The 18,637-nt window shown below is 49.2% G+C and overlaps 1 protein-coding gene across 1 annotated transcript in view; it reads right to left on the bottom strand.

Annotated features, from left to right (window-relative positions):
- Positions 1-6,338: 6,338 nt before the first annotated feature.
- BPIFB4 (BPI fold containing family B member 4) overlaps positions 6,339-18,637 on the bottom strand; it is a 28,446-nt gene continuing 16,147 nt past the window's right edge. The window contains exons 12-16 of the mRNA XM_030308976.2: positions 17,924-17,991; positions 15,667-15,709; positions 13,674-13,737; positions 10,777-10,853; positions 6,339-6,362 (exon numbers count right to left, since the gene is read on the bottom strand). Coding sequence (XP_030164836.1) covers positions 6,339-6,362; positions 10,777-10,853; positions 13,674-13,737; positions 15,667-15,709; positions 17,924-17,991 — 276 coding nt within the window. The remainder of the gene's footprint in view (positions 6,363-10,776; positions 10,854-13,673; positions 13,738-15,666; positions 15,710-17,923; positions 17,992-18,637) is intronic.

An 18,637-nucleotide genomic window follows, 5' to 3' on the forward strand; every position in this document is an offset into this window, starting at 1 on the left:
AGAACGGTTCCGGCGGTGCCTGTCGTCCTATGTACGTGTTAATAGCGCCCCTTTCACTCACAGAGCTGTCCCAGGTTGGATGATGGATTAAATGGCTTCACCGTGTTTAAACCTCATGACAATCCCATGTGGCAGTTTTGGGGAGGTCTTCATCTGACAGCAGGGCACCAGCTTCAGAGTGTCCTAGGCCTGGGAAAGAATCCCAGTGCTGCCACCTGCATACCGTCTGACGATGGGAACTTAGCTTCTCAGAGCCTCAGTTGCCTCATCTGTGTAATGGGAAGGAGAAGTAATCATACTTGCATGATGGTAGTTGTGAGTGCTTAGCACAATCCCCAGCACATAGTAAGTGCTCAATAAATGGCTGCTATTATGGCAATGACTTCGATGATGACGATGTCTTCCCATTTTTGACTCAAAAGACGTACCTTCTCAAATTGTCAGAGAAAGGCCGAGACTCCACAGTACAGACCAGATGGGCTCAGCGTGGGACTCAATGAGTGGTCTGGTGCCCTTAGGGACTACAGTCCACTTCACAGTGCTTCTAGGTCAGAACCATCTGCTTAAACAATTGTTTTTAATGTTTATTTATTTTTGAGAGACAGAGAGAGAGAGAGAGCAGGGGAGGGCCAGAGAGAGAGGGGGGACACAGAATCCAAAGCAGGCTCCAGGCTCTGAGCCCAATGTGGGGCTCAAACTCAGAAACCGAGAGATCACGACCCGAGCCGAAGTGGGACGCTTCACCGCTGAGCCACCCAGGCGCCCCTGGAACCATCTGCTTAAATGGGGAGTGACCCCCTCTGGGATTGGCGATAGGGTCTTGGCACACCCCACCTCCCCAGATGGGACCTGGGCTCAAGCAGAGACTGGAAGGACTTGCAAGGGTGTCAGACAAATGCCAGTGTAAATGGCCTGGGACAAACAGGTCCTACGGGAGGACACTGGCAGGGCCCAACCTCTTTGGCTGCGTGACTGACACCAGAAAACTGAGCAGGTGCAAGGAAAGGCCTCAGGCTCAACACTGGAACTTGCGGCCACCCTAGCACCTAGTCAACATCACACATGGCAGAAAAATGGCCCCGTTAACCCACAGAAGCAGGATAAATAATCAATTGTTGGGATTTTTAAGCCATTAAGTTTTAGAGTGGTTTGTGATATAATAATAAACTATTGAAACAGAGTATTTCCTAGGAATCACCAGCCTCAAAAGCAATGTTACTGAACACACCAGCATCCTGTGTTGTGCCTGCTACTCCGACCTGGGGACGCCCTTCCCCTTTCTGCACCTCCCCGTACTCATCTGAAAAGTGGGAGCACTAGACTAGAATAGTATTGGTTCTAGTGGAGGGCCTACAAGTGGGATTTTAGGTGTGGGGCTGAAGGTGAGGGTGGTGAAGGTAAGAGGCAACGAAGTGAACTTCACAGGCAGTAGGGACGCTCACCGGTTTCCATGACATTGTGACAAAGTAGCCGTTTTGATGAACCTGGAAGGGCCTTTGTGACTGCTTTGACTGAGTACAACAGGGGGGAGCCTGGGTGGCTCAGTCGGTTAAGCGGCCGACTTCGGCTCAGGTCGTGATCTCACGGTTCGTGTGTTCGAGCCCCTTGTTGGGCTCTGTGCTGACAGCTCGGAGCCTGGAGCCTGCTTCGGATTCTGTGTCTCCCTCCCTCTCTGCCACTTCCCTGCTCACGCTCTGTCTCTCTCTCAAAAATAAATAAAGCTTAAAGAATTTTTAATAAAAAAAAATAAATGAGTACAACAGGAGTGACACTACATGACCTCCAAAACTAGATCATAAAGTGCCATGCAGGTTCCATTTTGTGCCCTTGGGAGGCTCACATTTTGAACCCAGCAAGCACATGGACAGGCCGCGTGGAGGCGTTCTGGCTGGCAGCCAACATCAGCCCCCAGACGGGTGAGTGAAGAAGCTTCCAAATGATTCCAGCTGCAGCCCTCAAGTCACTCTCGGCCATTCTTCCCAGCTGAGGCCCGGATATCTTGGAGCAGAGAGAAGCTGTCATGACTCACAGAATCTGTGAGGAAACTGAGACTGTGTTTTATGTCACCAAGTTTTGAGATGGCTTGTTACTCAGGCTTAGCAGCAGAAACTTCTAAATGAGCTCCTGGCGGGGGCTTCCAGAGTTTGCTATTCGTCAGCTATGACTGAAGAAGACCAGTGAAGTTGCACGGCAAGTCTCATGGCCATGTCCCGCCAGGAACCTGCTCAAGCAGCCCCACTTGCCTCGAAGCTTGTGGAACTGCTTAATAGAGGCTCTTCTCACTTTTAAACTTAAAACAGCAGTTTAGGGGCGCCCGGCTGGCTCAGTCGGTGGAGCGTGCAACTCTTGATCTCAGGGTTGTAAGTTCGAGCCCCACGTTGGGTGCAGACATCACTGAAAAATAAAATCTTAAAAAGTAAAATGAAACAACTGTTCACTTGGTGGTTGGGTCAATATCATTGTGAGCTGAAGGAGGATGGGGCAGCGTGGTCCGAGGCCTGAGCAATCCGGCCGGGTGTTGATGATCCTCTCCTGTTGTATCAGCTGCACTAATCTAACCCCATCATGCCTCACTCCTCCACTAGCACCCGCCAGTGCCCCAGAAGTCCAAGCATTCTGGACCAAGTATCATCATTTGGACCTTCAACCCCGTGCTACTCTGCCTAAATTCTAATATGATCCAACTTCGTCCCTTCCTCCTTCCCTATTCTTCCAAATCTTTCCATCTTCCTACTTTAAAGAATGACTGAACGTGTCCTTTGAATGTTGAGAAACCACAGTCGATGGAAAATGAAACGAATTATTTATAATCCAAAAGTTCTACACCCCCCCCAAAGTTTTAGAAATCCCCTAGAAAATTAAATAGCAGAAGAAATTAAACTTGTTGGAGCATACGGGTGTGTTTTAATGTCTGAGGAAGGGTTGTAAGGGGCCTATGGAGAGCTTCACTGCCCCTCCTCCAGGGAGGACCAGGGGACACATGGCTGGGGGCAGACCCTACAGGGGTCCTTGTGGACAGTGATGTGGGATTTGGATTTTGCTCTGGATGCCATGAAAAGCCCATAGAAGGGCTTGAAGCAGGGAAAGAAGGTGATTGGATGTCTGTAATTACAAAAACCTTCTGGCCACTGAGTGGAAAATGAATAGTATGTGCCAGCCTGGAAGAGCAGAGACCAATGACAAAGTTGGAGTGGTTCAGAAGAGAGATGATGGGAGGAACCAAGGTGGAGGTAGAAATAGAAACAAATGGACGAATTCATGGGAATTACAGGAGTTGGTTCTAACACAATGGCAGTAAGAACAGCAAAGCCATGCATGACCCATCCGCCTGGGAACCAAGTTCCGGATTCTCTTCACAGACACCGCCCTCTAAGGCGGGACTTCCTCTCCTCTAGCCTTTCCCAGAACAGACTGGACAGGAAGTCCTGCCCCACTTCTCTCTGAGCTTCCCCTCCCCCCCATCTCTGGGGCTAGGATTTGGGCGTTACCAAGGAGACCAGGGGAGAAAGAGACCCTAGATCCTTCCGCTAGGAAGAAGAGTGATAATACAAAAGTTTCAAAAAAAAAAAAAGTTTTAAAAATCCCGTAGAAAATTAAATGGCAGAAGAAATTAAACTTCTGCCCCACAGAGGTCTGTCTGATGATGGTGTGTTTCCTCTTTGGAGAGGTTGACCTTCCTTGACCACCCAATGGTGCCTCCCCCTCTCCTTTCCCTCTCTGATACGTGTTCCTGTTTATTCCCTCCCTTTATGACCCTCAAGACAATCTCAAAATAGCCTTTTTGGTCATTTGCTTATTGTTTTCTTCGGCCTTATTATTTAAGGTGTGTCTTGTGGACTAGAATCTAAGCTTCTAAACTTCGTGAGGGCAGAATGGGCGCTCAGAGAAGGAAGGAAGGAAGGAAGGAAGGAAGGAATGATGCAGCCAGGAATACACCCAATACACTATTGAGTTACATAAACTATTGGGAAAAACCAAACCAAACAAACAAAAACAACAAAAAAAGTCTTTAAAAAAAATCCCTGGGAGGAAAAGCTATCTTAATTATGTAAAAGGGACTTCAGTGTTTCTGTGCCCTCTCAAGGCTGGAAGCTGGGATCAAATAGCTCTGCTGAAACCGCTCTGAATGTGCCCTGTGGCTCTAAACATAGCCACGGAGCCGTTTGGGAGAGCAGCCTCTGCCTTGCTCTGGGAGGGGTTCCTTGGGCACTCTATTGCCAGCATGTCAAATGCCCTTCCTTGTTCTCAGTTTACCTCTGATCAGAGGCAAGGGGCCCCGAGGGCTCACACTTGCGACACTAGCACTAACCACAGCAAGCCCAGATTGAGTGCTTAACTGTGTGCCAGCCTTAGTGCCAAACACTTCAGAAAAAAAAAAAAAATCTCATTTAAATAGCTTCACACTTAGAGTGTAATAACAATTATTATTATCCATTTTACAGATGGGAAAACCGAAGTTCAGAAGGTTAAGGGTCTCACCAAGTCAACCAACTGGCAGAGAGGGAAGAGCTCCATCCTTCTGACGCCAAGATGCTTATTCTCTAGTGACCTCCTGACACCAGAATTGAGTTTAGTGACGCACAAAGCTGTCTTGTTGGCAGGGGAACCTCTCTGTAGAATGCCGTGTGATTGTTTTGAACATGAAGACACTGGCTGTTCCCCTCGCTGTCTGGCAGACAGGGTTTCCAGGAGCCTTTGGGTGTGGGATAGCCAAACAGGTACTCTGAACTGACAATACATTGGCAGGGTCTGCGTTTCAGCAAACCTGGAGTCATTGGGCTTTATTTCTAGAAACCAAGGGCATGCATGAGAAGGACCAGCTTGTGAACCTCATTTTCTGGGCTGCTGCTGCATCTGGGCCTCCCTAGTTTGGACCTGAAGGCATGAGGTGCCTTGGGTTTCTGTAGAATCTCTGTGCAACAGGAATCTCGCTATCCCCCTGTCCTAGCCTCATCTCCCCAGGAGGACATGGGAGAGCGTGGAACACAGTGCCGGTGCTCAGCAATATGTCTGGTTTTCCTCCCCTTCCTTGCCATAAGAAAGGATCACACTTCCCTACCCCTTGAGGTCAGGCAGGGTCATGCGACCTGCTTTGGCCAATGAAATTTGAGAAGAAGTGATATGCCTCTCTTCCTAGCAGATGCATGGGAGCAGTACAGGTGTGTGACTCTCTGTGCTTTCTTTCTGCTCAGGACTACACAGTTTTGGGGCCAAACTCAGTGGGGCTTCTCCCTGCAGCTTATGAACAGAATCAGTGTGGTGGGTGGTTAAGACATGGGCTCTGGAGCTCACTTGTCAGGTTCCAACCCCAGCTCTGCCACTTTGCAGCTGTGTGACCTTGGGCAAGTCCCTGCATTTCTTGGTTCCTCGGTTTCCCCATCTGCAAAATAGGGACCTACCTGGTACCTACCTCATGGTGCTCTCATGAGGTTAAATGAGATCAAGACACAAAGCCTGAGTGCAGGGCTCAGCAGGTAGTTAAGCCCTTGATGGACATGAGCTCTCAGAAAGATGGGGCAGAAGGGTATCTTTTTTTGTCCCCTGGGACCTGGGATACAGCCATCCACCCTTTAGGACCTGGGAAAGTCTTGCTGGGGACACAGAAGAGGAAAGGAAGGGAGAAACCAGCTGAAAGCTGAGGAAGGAGAGGAGACCCTCGTCATCATGGCACATGGGAGGTAGGCTAGATGGCAGTTCCTCTGGCAGTGTGGAGCCTGATGATTCTGAACTTGTTGCTTCTGGGCCCTCCCTGTGTGCTGAGGAGTGGTGGGGGAAACCGAGGCAAGAGGAATCAGCCAAATTGAGCCCTGAACCAAGGCAGTGAGAACTGAATTAAATCCCCTCCTGTCCATCTGTAGGGTCCTCATAGGTATCTGATATTTTTTTCACTCATGACCTGAACCATCCTCCATCAGGTCATAGCTACAACTTCCAGGTGCCCCTGGCCAGCCATCGAGGGAAGAAACACCCAGACCCTGAGGGAAGGTCTTTGTGGAGACTTGCCCCAACTGCAGGGAAATTGGAATCTTTTATTGAAAGTGTAAAGTATGCAGTGTGGAGTCTGGCATGGAGTCCAAAAGGCCTCAGTCCTCCAGGTGACCTCCTTCCCCCTGTGGGTGCTGACTGTAGGGCTAACCGTGGATGGGACTGTTTGCCCACAGGGCTAATGGCTGGTTCCTTTTTTGGGTGGGGGCATGTGGGAAGAGAGTTGCAGGACTGGGGAAGGACTGTCATAGGGGGCTGAAGGGACTCGGGGCCAGGGGCTATGTTAGGCAAAGCCTTTTCAGGGCTGGTTCTGGCTTCTTCCAGGGCTTCAGCAGCATCTCTGCCTCTGTTGTTCAGGCACTCAGCACCAGAAGGTCCTTGGAGAACAGAAGAGAGAATCCAGTTAATGGATGAGATGACTTCTGCCTGCAGCCTAGTAGTCACCTGCCTTTGGATTGGGCAAGTCACATTTCTGGGAAGGAGCAGTTCTGAAGAGAGGAGACAATTGGGGGCAAGGGGCCTGAAGATCACCCTGGCCATGTCATTGGCTTGCCCTGTACAGGGGACCTTGGGCAAGACACTTCCCTCCCCACCCCTCATCTCTTTCTTCTCCCAAATAAGAGAAGCAGGCCTGGGCCTCTGTCCACACTCTCCCCAAATCCAATTTCCACAACTAAAAATATCTACAACAAAGTAAATAATAGGTTTAACCCACAGAACAAAATAAATACCCATGAGTCTGTACTGATATAAATTATTGGATCAATAAATAAATGGTGAGCAGGGATGGTTCTTCCTCATAGGAGATTTCTACCTAATAAATGTGAAAGGAGTTATAGAGTCTTCATTGGGCAAACACCGCACTAATAACTGTTGCAGACAAGAACCATTAAAGAATGCTAAAATGAGTGGCAGAAAGCATGATGAGAAGTAGGATATTTGGGTCATCTCCAAGTATCTCCTTGTGAGATATTTATTAGTTACAATGGGAAAAATCATAACTTAACAGTGGGGAAACTGGCAGGAACCACCTTAACCACATGATCAAAGTCAATATCCCTGGGAAGAAGGCATTGACATTGTGTGCCCCCGATATGGTGCACTGAGAAGGCACACAGCATCGCTTCAGTGGTGTTCTTGCCAAAAATACATAACCTCAATATAATCATGAGAAAACATCTGTCAAATCCAAATTGTAGGGCACTCCACACAACGGGCCAGACTCATCAGAAATGTCAAGGTCATAAAACACAAGGGAAAATTTAGCAACTGTCACACATTGGAGGACACTGTCGCAGATTTGGACTGATGACCAAATGCAAAGTGGGATCCTGGATCCTAAACCAAAGGACATCAGTAGGAAAACTGTCAAGGAAGGCCCGTAGATCAGTTAATAGTTTTATATCAGTGTGAACTTCTTGGTTTTGATCATTATACTCTGGGTATATAAGATGGCAACATTAGGGGAAACTGAGTGAAGAGTGTTCTAGTGCTCTGTGTACTATTTTTTCAACTCTTCTGTAAGTCTAAAATTGTTTGAAAATGAAAAATTAGGGGCGCCTTGGTGGCTCATTTGTTAAGCATCTGACTTTGGCTCAGGTCATGATCTCACAGTTGGTGAGTTCAAGTCCCACATCGGGTGAGCTCAAGCCCTGCTTTGGGTGAACACGAGCCCACTTCAGGTAAAAGATGAACCCTGCTTCGGGTGATCCCTGCTTCTCTCTCTCTCTCTCTCTCTCTCTCTCTCTCCCCTTCTGGGATTCTTCCTCTCTCTGCCCCTTGCTCACTTGCGCCCTCTCTCTCTCTCTCAACAACAAAAAAAGAAAATGAGAAATCAAAATACATGGCTAGACCCATATAATAATAACAAGAAGAAAGAGGAAGAGGAAGAAGAGGAAGAAGAGGAAGAAGGAGGAGAAGAGAAGGAGAAGAATTAGCTACTATTTACAGAGGTTGTATGAGACCAAGACTGGACTGGGTCTTTAAATCAGTGGTTCTGCTACTAGGAATTTATCCAAGGGATACAGGAGTGCTTATTCTTAGGGGCACATGTACCCCAATATTTACAACAGCACTTTCAACAATGGCCAAATTATGGAAAGAGCCTAAATGTCCATCAACTGACGAATGGATAAAGAAGATGTGGTTTATATATACAATGGAATACTACTGGGCAATGAGAAAGAATGAAATCCTGCCATTTGCAGCAACATGGATGCAACTGGAAGGTATTATGCTAAGTGAAATAAGTCAGTCAGAGAAAGATAGATATCATATGTTTTCACTCATATGTGGATCTTGAGAAACTTAACAGAAGACCATGGGGGAAAGGAAGGGGGAAAAATAGTTACAAACAGAGAGGGAGGGAGGCAAACCATGAGAGACTCTTAAATACAGAGAACAAACTGAGGGTGGATGGGGGTGGGGGAGAAGGGAAAGTGGGTGATGGGCATTGATGAGGGCACTTGTTGGATGAGCACTGGGTGTCGTATGTAAGTGATGAACCACAGGAATCTACCCCAAAAGCCAAGAGCATTCTTTACACAGAGTATGTTAGCCAATTTGACAATAAATTATATTAAAAAAATAAAAAATAAAATGTTTATGCACAAAAAATAAATAACTCAGTGGTTCTATACCTTTCAGAACCAACACTCCATTTTACATTTTATTACAGGTATTTGTGTTATCTCTCTTATTATTCTTTTTTTCTCTTTTATTATTCTGCAATAAAATTCATAACCTATATAATCTACTTACATCCCTTACTAGAATATAAAGAAGAAATAAAAGATAAGTAGTTTATAATGAAATAATATGTATTTTGATGTGAAATACTCAAGCATGATTATCTAGGAAAGAAAAAATGATCCCCAGTAATTTAAAAAGGGCTCTCAGGTTGGGGCGGGGGCTTACATTACAGCCCCCGTCGAGAATCACTGGTTGGCGCCACCTCCATTATTTCAGTGCAAAACCTACTTCTCAGGAGCTGGCTGACCTCGGGCAGGTGGCCTACCCTTTCTGACCCTCAGGTCCTACATCTATGACATGAGGGCAAACAGCAGCCAGGGTTGTGCTAGGGCCCAAATGTATACGAACTAGTGCATGGGACACAGGATGTGCTTGGGAAATGGCATATGATGATGATGGTGACGGTGATGATAAATTTGTGCCAATCCTATCCGTATTTCCTAACCCCCCTTTAAAAGTGAAGAGTAGTTAACACTAAGATGCTGTATCTTGGGGCGCCTGGGTGGCTTAGTCGGTTAAGCATCTGACTGTAGATTTCAGCTCAGGTCAGGATCTCACGGTCGTGAGAGCCTGCTCAAGATTCTCTCTCCCTCTCCCTCTGCCCCTCACCCCTGCTCACATGCGGGCGCTCTAAATAAATAAATAAATAAATAAAACGCTGTATCTCATTTAATTTCTCATCACAAACCCTATGAGAGGGGCATTACCGTTTCCATTTTCAGATGAGGAAACTGAGGCTCAGGGCAGCACGGAGGCCCTCCAGGAGCTCAAGAGATGGGACCAGGACACGCACCACTGAGGACCATCCCAGCGCCTACATCTGACCTCTGTCCGCACTGCCCCTTCAAGGTCACTGCCCGCCTCCTTTGACTGCTCCCCTGAGGTGGTGGTGAGGGCCATCCCTGCCTGGGCTGAGACCCAAGCCCGGCAGGTGTGTGAGGAGCTGGGCTCTCTGCACGCTGCTGGAGGCGGTGTGGACGGGGCCATCTTTTGAAAAAGAAATGGTTGTTCTGGGGGAAAAGCCCATTCTTTCCATTTCTGGGAGTGTGTTCTGAGGAGCATACTGAATCCCAGACCCAGAAACACCTTTGTGCACCAGGATCTTTATTACAATGAGGACACTGAGGATGATGGACCCTTCTAGACTCCTCACTGTGGGCCAGGGGCTGTTTAAGGCACTTTACACGTAGAATCTCACTTTATTCTAAAAGTAGCCTTATAGTTAGGTACTATGGTTAGCCCCTTTTTACAGAGGAGAAAACAGGCTCAGAGAAGTTAAGTAACTTATCTGGGGTCTCCCAGCAGGATACTGGCAGAGGCAGGATTTGAACCCAGGCTGTTGGGTTCTAGCATCCTCATTCTTTAATGCCTGTGCCTTACTGATCAAAATTGTGTTTAAAAATAAAACTCCAGAAAGACTGGGATGAAAACAGCGAAATGCTCTAAATGTTCATTTCTAGGTTGCAAATATGTCTAAGAGGATAAACAGGTGTTTGTTTAATCTTTTCTGTATTTTCCAAATTGCAGATAATGAGCATATGTGGTTTTTATAGTGGAAAAAGACCCCCTGCATTTGAATTTCAAGGCAACTGCCATGATTATAATTAGCAATTACTTCAGGAATATTTATCCAAAGGCCCATCTTCCCACTGGCTGGGCGAGCTTTGCGAGGGTCAGGGTTGTACATTTTGCTCACTGCTGTATTCCCAGCCCCTTGCATATTGTTTGGCACTCAGAAGGTGCTCAGTAAAAGTTTTTCCAATGAACTACATCACACTTCCACTTTGGGTGAGCCCCTTACTGCTCTGAGCCTCAGTATTCCTATCTGCGAGATGGGGGCGAGGACGTCTGCCATGAGGATGAAATGAGATGGTGGGTTGGAAAACTTTATTTAAGGGTTCTTAAGCTTGGTGTCTTGTTCCCCCAGCCCCGCCCTTTGAGGAAACAGGCCCCTCTTGCCCCACCCTTCACCTCCCTTCTCTTCCTCCTCCCAATTCCTGGGCATGGAGTGGAGAGCGAAAAGAGCTCTTCCTCCCTTACCTCCAAGACGTCGATGTCTGCATTGCTGAAATCGATGTTGAGGATTTTGGGGAGAGGGACGCCAGAGCCCAGCACGGCTGTGAAAAGAGACAACAACAAAACGGTCAGGCACAGTCAGCGTGGCTAAGAGGTGTCAGCCACACAGGAGGCTACCAATATTTTCAAGGAAACCAGCCATTTCTCCTCCGTCTCTAGGCCTTTGTCCTTGTAGATGCTCCCACCCAGAGCACACTCCCTCACCCTTGCCTGCCTGACAGGCTCTGAGCCTTCCCCGGGACTGTTTGGATGTCATGCCCTCTAAGAGATTTCCTCCACCCCAGGCCGAGGAACCTTGGGCTCCTGCCTCTCCCTCGAACTGCCCCCCCCACCATTATTGAAATCACAGAATGTTAATTTTCTGCTTCCACATCTGTCACCTCTACCCGTCTTGTGAGTTTTTTGCAGGCAAGGACTGTGTCCCCGGTGTCACCCAGCCCTGGGCTGGGCACAGAGGAGTGGACAGATGTTTGCTGAATGGAGGTATGGAAGGATACACATGGGGCCCCAACAAGTGACTGCCATGGGATGTGCTGTTTGCTTTTAGATTGGCAGAACTGAAGTAGATTCATACTGATTCATGTTCTGGGAAGGAAGGAAGGAAAGAAGGAAGGAAGGAAGGAAGGAAGGAAGGAAGGAAGGAAGGAGAAAAGGAAGGAAGGAAGGGAGGAAGGAAGGGAGGAGAGAAGGAAGGAAGGAAGGGAGGAGAGAAAGAAGGAAGGAAGGAAGGGAGGAAGGAAGGGAGGAGAGAAGGAAGGAAGGAGAGAAGGGAGGAAGGAAGGGAGGAGAGAAGGAAGGAAGGAGAGAAGGGAGGAAGGAGAGAAGGAAGGAAGGAGAGAAGGAAGGAAGGGAGGAGAGAAGGAAGGAAGGAGAGAAGGAAGGAAGGAGAGAAGGAAGGAAGGAGAGAAGGAAGGAAGGAGAGAAGGAAGGAAGGAGAGAAGGAAGGAAGGGAGGGAGGAAGGAAGGGAGGAGAGAAGGAAGGAAGGAAGGGAGGAAGGAAAGGAAGAAGGAAGGAAGGGAGGAAAGGACGTAAGAATGAAGAGAGGGATGAAAAGACAAGTGAAGGAATCTGGGTTAAATGAAGTCAAACAGATTTTCTGCCTCCAGCAGGACTTTTCAGAGAGCAAGGGACATTGTAAACCTACCCCAGAGTAGTATATTCAGAATTTCCCAAACTTGCTTGGCGCCACGGAACCCTTTCCTTAAGAGTATCTTATGGGACGAATTTTTTCACGGAACCCACTTTGAGAATCCTGGTTCTTCTCCAATCTCTCACTTTTGAGAATGGTAAATTGCATTACAGCGAGACCAAGGGGCCTCCACCAAGAGGTTCACACCACCTCTTAGTGACCAAGCCAGGGTGAGAGTCTCCACCTCTTGCCTCACAGGTCAGCCCAGCCCAGCCTAGCTCCTGACGTCGTCTTCTCCCGCTGGCGAACGTGCCTGGCCTTGGTGGCCAGGGCTTTTCTGTGAGATTTGGCCTCCTCTGGTGACAGTTTTCGGGATAAAGGTCCATCTGACATCAAGAGCACCCCCAACGAACCCTCGCTGGTAGAGCTCACAGCAGCCCCTCTCTGTCCTCTTCTCCATGATGCAGAAGCAGGGAGAGGGAGGGTGCGGCCAGACCGGCGGAGGCCTTGGGGGCGAGGTTTCCAGTTAAAACGGGGTTCAGCTACCCCAGCCTCCAGTGGCCCTGCAGGTCAGGTGGCTTCCTGATAACATCCTTGAGGCACCACAGAGAGGGGGAATCATGCTCCGTCCCTTCTTTTTATGAAGTTGGGCAAGAAAACCCTCTCATGATAACGTGGCTGCCTAGGGGGCGGATTCTGGGTTAGGAGGCTGGGGAGATCGGTAAGAGCAACTTTAGCTTTATCTGTACTGACGAAACTTTCTACAACAATAATGTATTCACACTGTCTCTGCATGTAAAATTAAATACGTGATATCAAAGATAAAAAAAAACACAAAACACAAAACACAAAAAACAAAAAAATCAATCAGGGACATAACAATGTCAATATACCTAATAATACTAAACTATATACCTAAAAATGGTTAAGAAGGTAAATCTCACATTATGGGTATTTTACCACGATTAAAAATAAACCTCAAAGATATCAGGAAATATTTTAGGCCATATTTTTTTTTAATGGAGAAAAAAGAGTTTAATAGGAAATATAACCAGGGGTCTAGATTAACTGCCTCTGGGAGGTGAGATTTTACCTTTTATTTATTTTTTATTTATTAAAAAAATTTTTTTAACGTTTATTTATTTTTGAGACAGAGACAGAGCATGAACGGGGCGGGGGGGCAGAGAGAGAAGGAAACAGGCTCCAGGCTCTGAGCTGTCAGCACAGAGCCCGACGTGGGGCTCGAACTCACGGACCGTGAGATCATGACCTGAGCCGAAGTTGGACACTTAACCGACCAAGCCACCCAGGCGTCTCGGGATTTTACCTTTTAAACTGTTCAGGACTTTCTAAAACTTACACACATATAATTTTCATGTGTGATCAGAATTTTACATGGATAATCAGAAAAATCAGCCAAATAAGTGAAGAAGAAGGAAAGGGAGGAGGAAGAGGAGGAGGAGGGGGAGGAGAAGGAGGAGGAGAAGGAGAGAAAAAGGAGGAGAAGGAGGAGAAGGAGAGAAGGCGGCGGCAGAAGCAGCAAATATGGAAGTTGATGCACCCTTGGGGCAATATTTGCGCTCAGAGGGTTAAATAAATAAGCTTAGAATGAAGCTCTCAGGAATACGGTTGAGGTAGAATGGCTGTGTGTCAAACATGCCCGACGAACCAGCAGCCACCAGGTCCCCAAGCCACCCCCCACCCCCGCGGAGGCACAGGCACCACTCTCACCGTTCATGGCGGGCAGAAACGCCAGGTCAAAGATCTTCCCCACCAGCACCTCCAAGAGGCCAACCTGCAGGGGAAGGACGAGAACTCAACCCAGGCATTGGTTCGCTCAGATCCCCGGGGGCCCCTTGAGGCCCTGCCCTGTGGCTGGAAGGCGCAGAGCTGCTCTGGGAGAATCTGGGAGCTGCCGTGACTTTAGAACCACCTAGGTGGACAGCCGCAAGGCTCATCTGTGCACCTGCTCTTGTTGTAGTTGGGGAGACTGAGGCCCAGAGCAGGGCAAGCGCCGGTCCCAGGCTCATGGTGAGGCAGGGACTGGGGGAGGCCCGGAGCACTGGTCTACCGTGGCTCACTCTGCAGCCACCCTGGTGTCATGGAAGGCCCTCGGGCTGTGTAGCCAACACTCTGGGGTTCCATCCCAGCTCAGTCTCCGTGGGCCTCTGAGAAGTCTCCCTCACCTCTCTGACCCTCAGTTTCCTCAGCTGTAAAATGGGCCAGCAAGCCTAGCCTGCAAGGATGCAGCGAGGATCACAGGCAGATCAGGTAAAATACCTAGCCTTGAGACTTCTCATGTGCGCACGCTCTTGACTTCTCTAAGCCCTGGTTTCCACAGCTGAAGATAGGAGTGAATACTCCTTTCTCGTACAGCGGTTGTAAAAGCCGAATGTAAACTCCTCCGTGTAAAGTCCCTGCCTGGCTGTAGAACCGCATGGTGCGGCTGCGACAAGAGCACAGGACTTTCATCCCAGCGCTGTGACCTTGGGCAAGCCCCCCAGCTTCTCTGCATTGGGCTGCCTTATCTGGAAAATGGGCTAATAGCTCTACCCAAATCATAAGTTTGTTGTGAGGATTAAACGAGAGAAATTTGGTTAAAAAAAAAAAAAAAGAAGCTTAATTTGGTGCCAGTCTCTGTGGCCCCAGAAATAGTCTCTAATTTCACACTGTGCGAGCTTCTTTTCTTCTCGGAGTCCAGAGATGCCAGTTCTGGTCCCAGCTGTGCCCCAGGCAGCTGTGAGGCATGTCGCTGCCCAGCCCTGGGCCCCAGCTTCTCCATCTATAAAATGCAGCTGGTGACACCAGCAACATGGGTTGTGGAGGCTAGGGGTGGAAAAACCCAAAAATAGGCAACACGGTAGGTATTTGACTCTCTCTGTGCACATGGAAGTCTCACCACGACTGTTCTAGAAAGCAAACATCTGTTGTCAATTTGTAAAAGAGAAGAGGGGCATTTCTGGAGACTCTTGGTGGTGTGGAGGGACCCAAGAATAAACAGATGAAACGGGACCCACCCCTAGAATCTGAGCTTCTCCGGTTGGAAAGGCAGAATTTCAGAACGTGGTGGTAAAGGGGTGGTTAGAAACATATCCGGAACTGTTTGCTTTACAGATGAGGAAACTGAGGCTCGGAGTGGGTTGGTATTGCTGAAAGTCACATAGGAGTCAGTGGCAAAGCCAAGCCTCCAGATCCAGAAAGGAAGGGTTCCTGGGACGTGGCTGTCCCTACCGCCCCCCCGCTTCAGAGCAGAGGGATTTGGGCCAGGTTGCCTCCATGGGAGCAGGTGGTTTAAAATGGGACAGCCTTGGGGCGCCTGGGTGGCTCAGTCGGTTGGGCGTCCGACTTCGACTCAGGTCATGATCTCGCGGTTCATGAGTTTGAGCCCTGCGTCAGGCTCTGTGCTGACACTCGGAGCCTGGAGCCTGCTTCGGAATCTGTGTCTCCCTCTCTCTGCCCCTCCCCACTGGTGCTCTCTCTCTCTTTCTCAAAAATAAAAAATAAAAACCATTAAAATGGGACAGCCTCATTGGCAGAGTTGGAGCTGTGAGCCTGTACTCTGCCCCTCACTGGCTTTGGGGGCCTCAGTTTCCCCACCTGTAAAGGAGGCCTGGCAGAGATGGTGCCAATGTTTTGGAATTCACAGACTCCCTCGGCCCCAACTAGCCACGTGGGGACACCGTTCCCAGAATATCTTGCCCTTGAGCTTGCGCTTAGTACTTACATCAAAATTGCCTACGTTTGAGGTTCTGAGGTTGAGGTGAGTCCTGCCAATAAAGCAAACGGCCTGTTAGAAGTGGTGATTGCCTGAGAATCGTATGGGGTTTATATTCCCATAAACTATCGAAAGCCCCTCCGCGAACATCCTCACAAAGACCTTGCTTGACCCGGGGGGCAGTCAGTAAGAACGACGTTGATCTCTGCGTGTTGAGCACCAACTATGTATTAGACGCGACGCGGAGGCTTTTATACTCTACACAGGAGCCCCTTAGCGGAGGTTTTGTTTTCCGTGGTCTCAGTGACCCGCACTCAGCTGCAGTCTGGAAGAGATGACCCCCCTCCTGATGTGCTGCCGGAAGGTCAGTGGTAGCCTAATGCTACATCACAGTGCCTACATCATTCACCCGGCTTCATTCATCTCGGCACCTAGACATTTTATCGTCTCGCATCATCACCAGAAGGGCGGTGAGTACAGCACAGTATTTTGAGAAAGAGAGACGTAAATTTTATTATGGGGTGTTGTTATAATTGTCCTCTTGTATTATGGTTGTTGTTAATCTCTTACCGGGCCTAGTTTATAAATGGAACGTTATCACAGGTACATTTGTACAGGAAGACCCAGACCCAGTAGAGGTGGGGTTTGGTACCGTCTGCACTTTCAGGCATCTGCTGGGGGTCTTGGAACGTATCCCCTGCGGATAAGGAGGGACTGTCTGTACATAAGGCTCAAATCATAACTGTGACCCCTACTGGCTGTATGTCCTTGGCCAAAGTACTTACCCTCTCTATGCCTCAGTTTCCTCATCTGCAAAGTGAGTGGCTGCAAGGACTAAAGGAATCATCCAAGTCAATCCCGTGCCTGGTACATAGTGCGTGCCGTGCACACATAAGCAATCATCCCTACCTCGCCGGATCCTTCCGGCAACCCCGTCAGGGAGTAACCTGAGGCTCCCGGGGTAACTGGCCATGGCCACAGAGCTCAGAAGGGAGAGCCCAGGACTCTGCCCTGAGGTGCGTTTTTGGCTGCTGGGCTATTCTGAGGAGGGTGGCTCGAGGCCTGGGTTTGAGGTCCCTGTCTGTGCTGTGAGGGTCTCAGTCTCACTGCACCCGAATCTCACCTGCAAACCCACAGCCCTACCTGCGGCCAGACCAGACTCACCCATGGGGCAAAGCCATTGGGGCCGTAGGGCATCCAGCAGGACAGAAACCAGTGTTTTACTGCCGACTTCCACTCCCTTCCCTCCTTTTCCCTCAGCCCCTCCATCCACAACACCGCAGCTTTTTCCTGCCCTTTAAAGTTTGCCTGCACTGCTCTGGCTGCCCCCCATCCCCCACTGGCCCCTTCTCATCATCCAGGACTTAGGTCGGGCATCACCTCCTTAGAAACTCTTGGATGGCTCTGAGTCATGTCTTATTTTGAGTAATTCCCATTGTTGGGCTTGATCAACTGTCCTAAGAAGAAAAAGTGATAATGAACGAGGCACACACTGACAATTTTACACACAGTCTCACTTATCTTGAAGTGGGAATGAGAATAGTACTTACTGCCATAGGCTGAGGTCAAGAATGAAATGAGTTGAGACACATTCAGGGCTTAGCTGAATGCCTGGCACATAGTGTTATTATGAGTCCTATGAGGTAGGGACTATTATCCCCATTTTCAGATGAGAAAGCTGAGTTTCAGAGAGGCAGAGTCACTTGGCCTTTGTCACACAGCCTGTCAGTGGTCACGTTAGGATCTGAGCTCATATGGCCTGGCTCCAAAGCCTGCACTTGTAACCACGCGATGCAGCTCCAGCTCAGACAGACCTGGGCTGGCCCAGAGCCCCTCTCTGGACCTGCTGTGTGGGCCTGAGTAAGGCAACCCGCCTCTCTAAGCCCTAGTTGTCTCCTCTTTAAGATGGAGATGCCGCAGGGCCATTGCAAGGCTGAACAAGAGAATGCACATAAATACCTAGTGCAAAGCCTGGCCCATCATCATCACGGCCGTCATCATTATTATTGATATGGTAGTTGTTGTCGACGGTAGGTTCCTTCTAGCAAGCTCACGGCATCACCCCCACTGCCCAGCTCGCGCCAGCGGCCTTGGCGGTCACAGCCCATTTTCACCTTTGCAGCCTCTTGGATTTACCCAACCCTGACAGCCATGCTGGGGGACCTCCGGTGACCTCCCAGATGTCCCTTCAGGAGCTGGCACCAGGCACGGCAGCACCAAGGAGGCCTTTCTGAGCAACAGGGGCCCGAGTCTGCAACCTCCTTACTTGTCCAGCTTGGCGTCGATCATCAGCTTATCCCCCTCCACGGAAAACATGGCCAAGAGTTCTGTGTCCTGGAGGAAAGAGGGATGAGAATGAAGTGTCGCCACTGGGAGCGCTCTGTGCACCAGGCGCTGGCTGGGTGCTGCGTCAGCACTCAGCGTAACACAGGCTGTTCCCCGAGGTCTTGGCCAAAGCTCCTTTTACGGGCCGGCCGAGGCCCCAGTAACGTTCACTCGGCCAGATGAAAAAGAAGGTGTGAGAGTGATCCAGGCAGTGGGAAGGGTATGTGCCAAAGCCCTGGGGCAGGAAAGAGGATGGCGTTAGATGGAAGAGAGAAAGCCGGAGAGCAAGGAGGTAAGAGGGCTGCAGGAGACTGAGTGGGAAGGAGCCAGATCGGGCAGGGCCAGAAAAATCAAGGCTGCATCCTGGAAGCACTGGAGAGCCATGGCAGGACTCTGAGCTGGATCATACAGACATTTAGGGTATTGATGGAAAAATTTCCACACAGCAGGGGCTGATCAACAGGGGACTGAATCAGGCACAGCCATGTCCACTCCCTGGGTGAGAACCAGCCCTTTGAATCTGACATCTGATGATGCCCAGAAAGGACCCCCAATACACCATGGCTTGGCATGGTCTAGCTGAGAATACCCACTTCCCGGATTAGAAGTGGCTCATTTGGTCTTGAGCCCTGGGAGGAAAGACTGAGAAGACATA

Source organism: Lynx canadensis, chromosome A3 (genome assembly GCF_007474595.2).
Source record: "Lynx canadensis isolate LIC74 chromosome A3, mLynCan4.pri.v2, whole genome shotgun sequence".
In the NCBI taxonomy this organism is placed as follows: Eukaryota; Metazoa; Chordata; class Mammalia; order Carnivora; family Felidae; genus Lynx; species Lynx canadensis.